The 1,850-nt window shown below is 49.7% G+C and overlaps 1 protein-coding gene across 1 annotated transcript; it reads left to right on the top strand.

Annotated features, from left to right (window-relative positions):
• Positions 1 to 201: 201 nt before the first annotated feature.
• On the top strand, positions 202 to 1,346 carry LOC308174636 (THO complex subunit 4-like). Its single transcript, XM_080549740.1, has one exon. The coding sequence runs from the start codon at positions 297 to 299 to the stop codon at positions 1,116 to 1,118; it is 822 nt and encodes a 273-aa protein (XP_080405866.1). The 5' UTR covers positions 202 to 296; the 3' UTR covers positions 1,119 to 1,346.
• Positions 1,347 to 1,850: the final 504 nt, after the last annotated feature.

Below are 1,850 nucleotides of genomic sequence, written 5' to 3'. Positions count from 1 at the left end.
TCATGTATTTACAAATATTAATCGTTTCAGAATACATAATCCTTCCGCCACAGAATATAGTCCCATAAACAAGATCAACGATTGCATTGTAGGTCAGCACGGTGTTCTTAATCAGATTGATTAAGAACACCTGTGCTGACTCCGCCCACTGTTTAGCCCGTATCAGTCTACAAATCTTGGTGCTTTTTTTCAAATCGAGTTGGACCGTTGCGAAGCTGTCAGGCAGGGAATAGTCAGGCTAGTGTATCTTTTTTTATTTCGCTAACAACTGTGTTTAGCGCTAGAAGAACCTCAACATGGCAGATAAGATGGATATGTCTCTAGACGACATTATCAAACAGAACAGGCAGAGAGGTGGAGGAGGAGGAGGCCGTGGTGGTGGAAGAGGCCGTGGCCGGGGAGGTCCGGGCGGAGGCCGCGGCGGTGGTGTCGGCCGTCTGGGGAACACCGGCGGAGGCTTTGGGGGCCGAGGCGGAGGATCAGGCCCCATGAGAGGCCGACAGAACCAGAACCTGAGCCGTGGAAGAGCCAGGCCGACGCCGTACAGCAGGCCCAAGCAGACTCCGGATAAGTGGCAGCATGACATGTACGACAATGGCTTCAATGCCAGCGCTGGAGGTGGCGGCGGAGCCGGCGTGGAAACTGGAGGGAAGCTTCTTGTCTCCAATCTCGACTTTGGCGTTTCGGATGCAGACATTCAGGAGCTCTTTGCAGAGTTCGGCACACTGAAGAAGGCTGCTGTCCACTACGATCGGTCGGGCAGGAGTTTAGGCACTGCCGACGTCCACTTCGTGGGGAAGGCGGATGCGCTGAAAGCCATGAAACAATACAACGGTGTCCCACTCGATGGACGTCCCATGAACATACAGATAGTCACATCACAGATCGACACACAGAGACGACCTCCAATGCTAAGCCATGTGAATCGAGGTGGTGGCATGAACAGGGGTCGTGTCGGTGGCTTCAGGGGAATGCAGAGAGGGCGCGGGGGTCGTGGTGTTGGAGGATTCAGGGGCAGAGGTCGGGGAGGCGGCCGGGGGGACAACAAACAGCCACCCACCGCAGAAGAGCTTGATGCCCAGCTAGATGCCTACAATGCCAGGATGGACATCGCCTAAACTGAGACTCGTCTTCTCGGCTGCCTTCCTCTGTCTGCATGGGATGAAGGACGCCATTGTTATAGCGTGCAACATGCAGGATGTTTTACACTTTAATGTCTTCTGATGAGACTTAAATTCCTGTACCAATCTTTCTCCTTTTAAATGCTCCTAAGTGTTTTTTTTACCGATTGTCCTATCTTTTTCTTTTTTGAAAAAAATATTGGTTTGACTGTAGGTTGAACAGGTTCCCTGTGGCTCTGTTCCTTTGCCCATTGTATTAAACCTGCAGTACCAAATGCTGACTCTGTCTGCTTCTTGTTATTGTGGGTTGATGGTAGTTTGCTTCTTGTTATTGTGGGTTGATGGTAGTTCATAACACCAAGGTGCTTATTGCTTACATTGCTGTGAGATACTGACATGATTAGGATGAAGGAGAATACGTGTGGAAAGAGTTCTGTCAACAAGGGGTTAAACTCGTTTGCAAACTATGCAGTAAAAATGTGGAACGCCCTTCCTATAATCTTAAAGGAGTGCAAAACACTGCCCACCTTCAAAACCACTCTCAAAAAACATTTACAGGAGGCTGCAATCCGTAACTGGACCCTCTAAATCAAAAATCAGATTAAAAGACCCGAACTACCCACTGTACATACTTTGTGTTTTGTCCCCCGCCCCCACCTGTGGTGTATGTCCCCACCTGTCCTACCCGCTGTACATACCTGATGTTTTGTTGTATTGTTCTTCCAGGGC

Source organism: Nansenia antarctica, assembly GCF_963989245.1.
Source record: "Nansenia antarctica genome assembly, chromosome: 20".
NCBI lineage: Eukaryota > Metazoa > Chordata > Actinopteri > Argentiniformes > Microstomatidae > Nansenia > Nansenia antarctica.
This window is presented reverse-complemented; position numbering and strand designations above follow the sequence as displayed.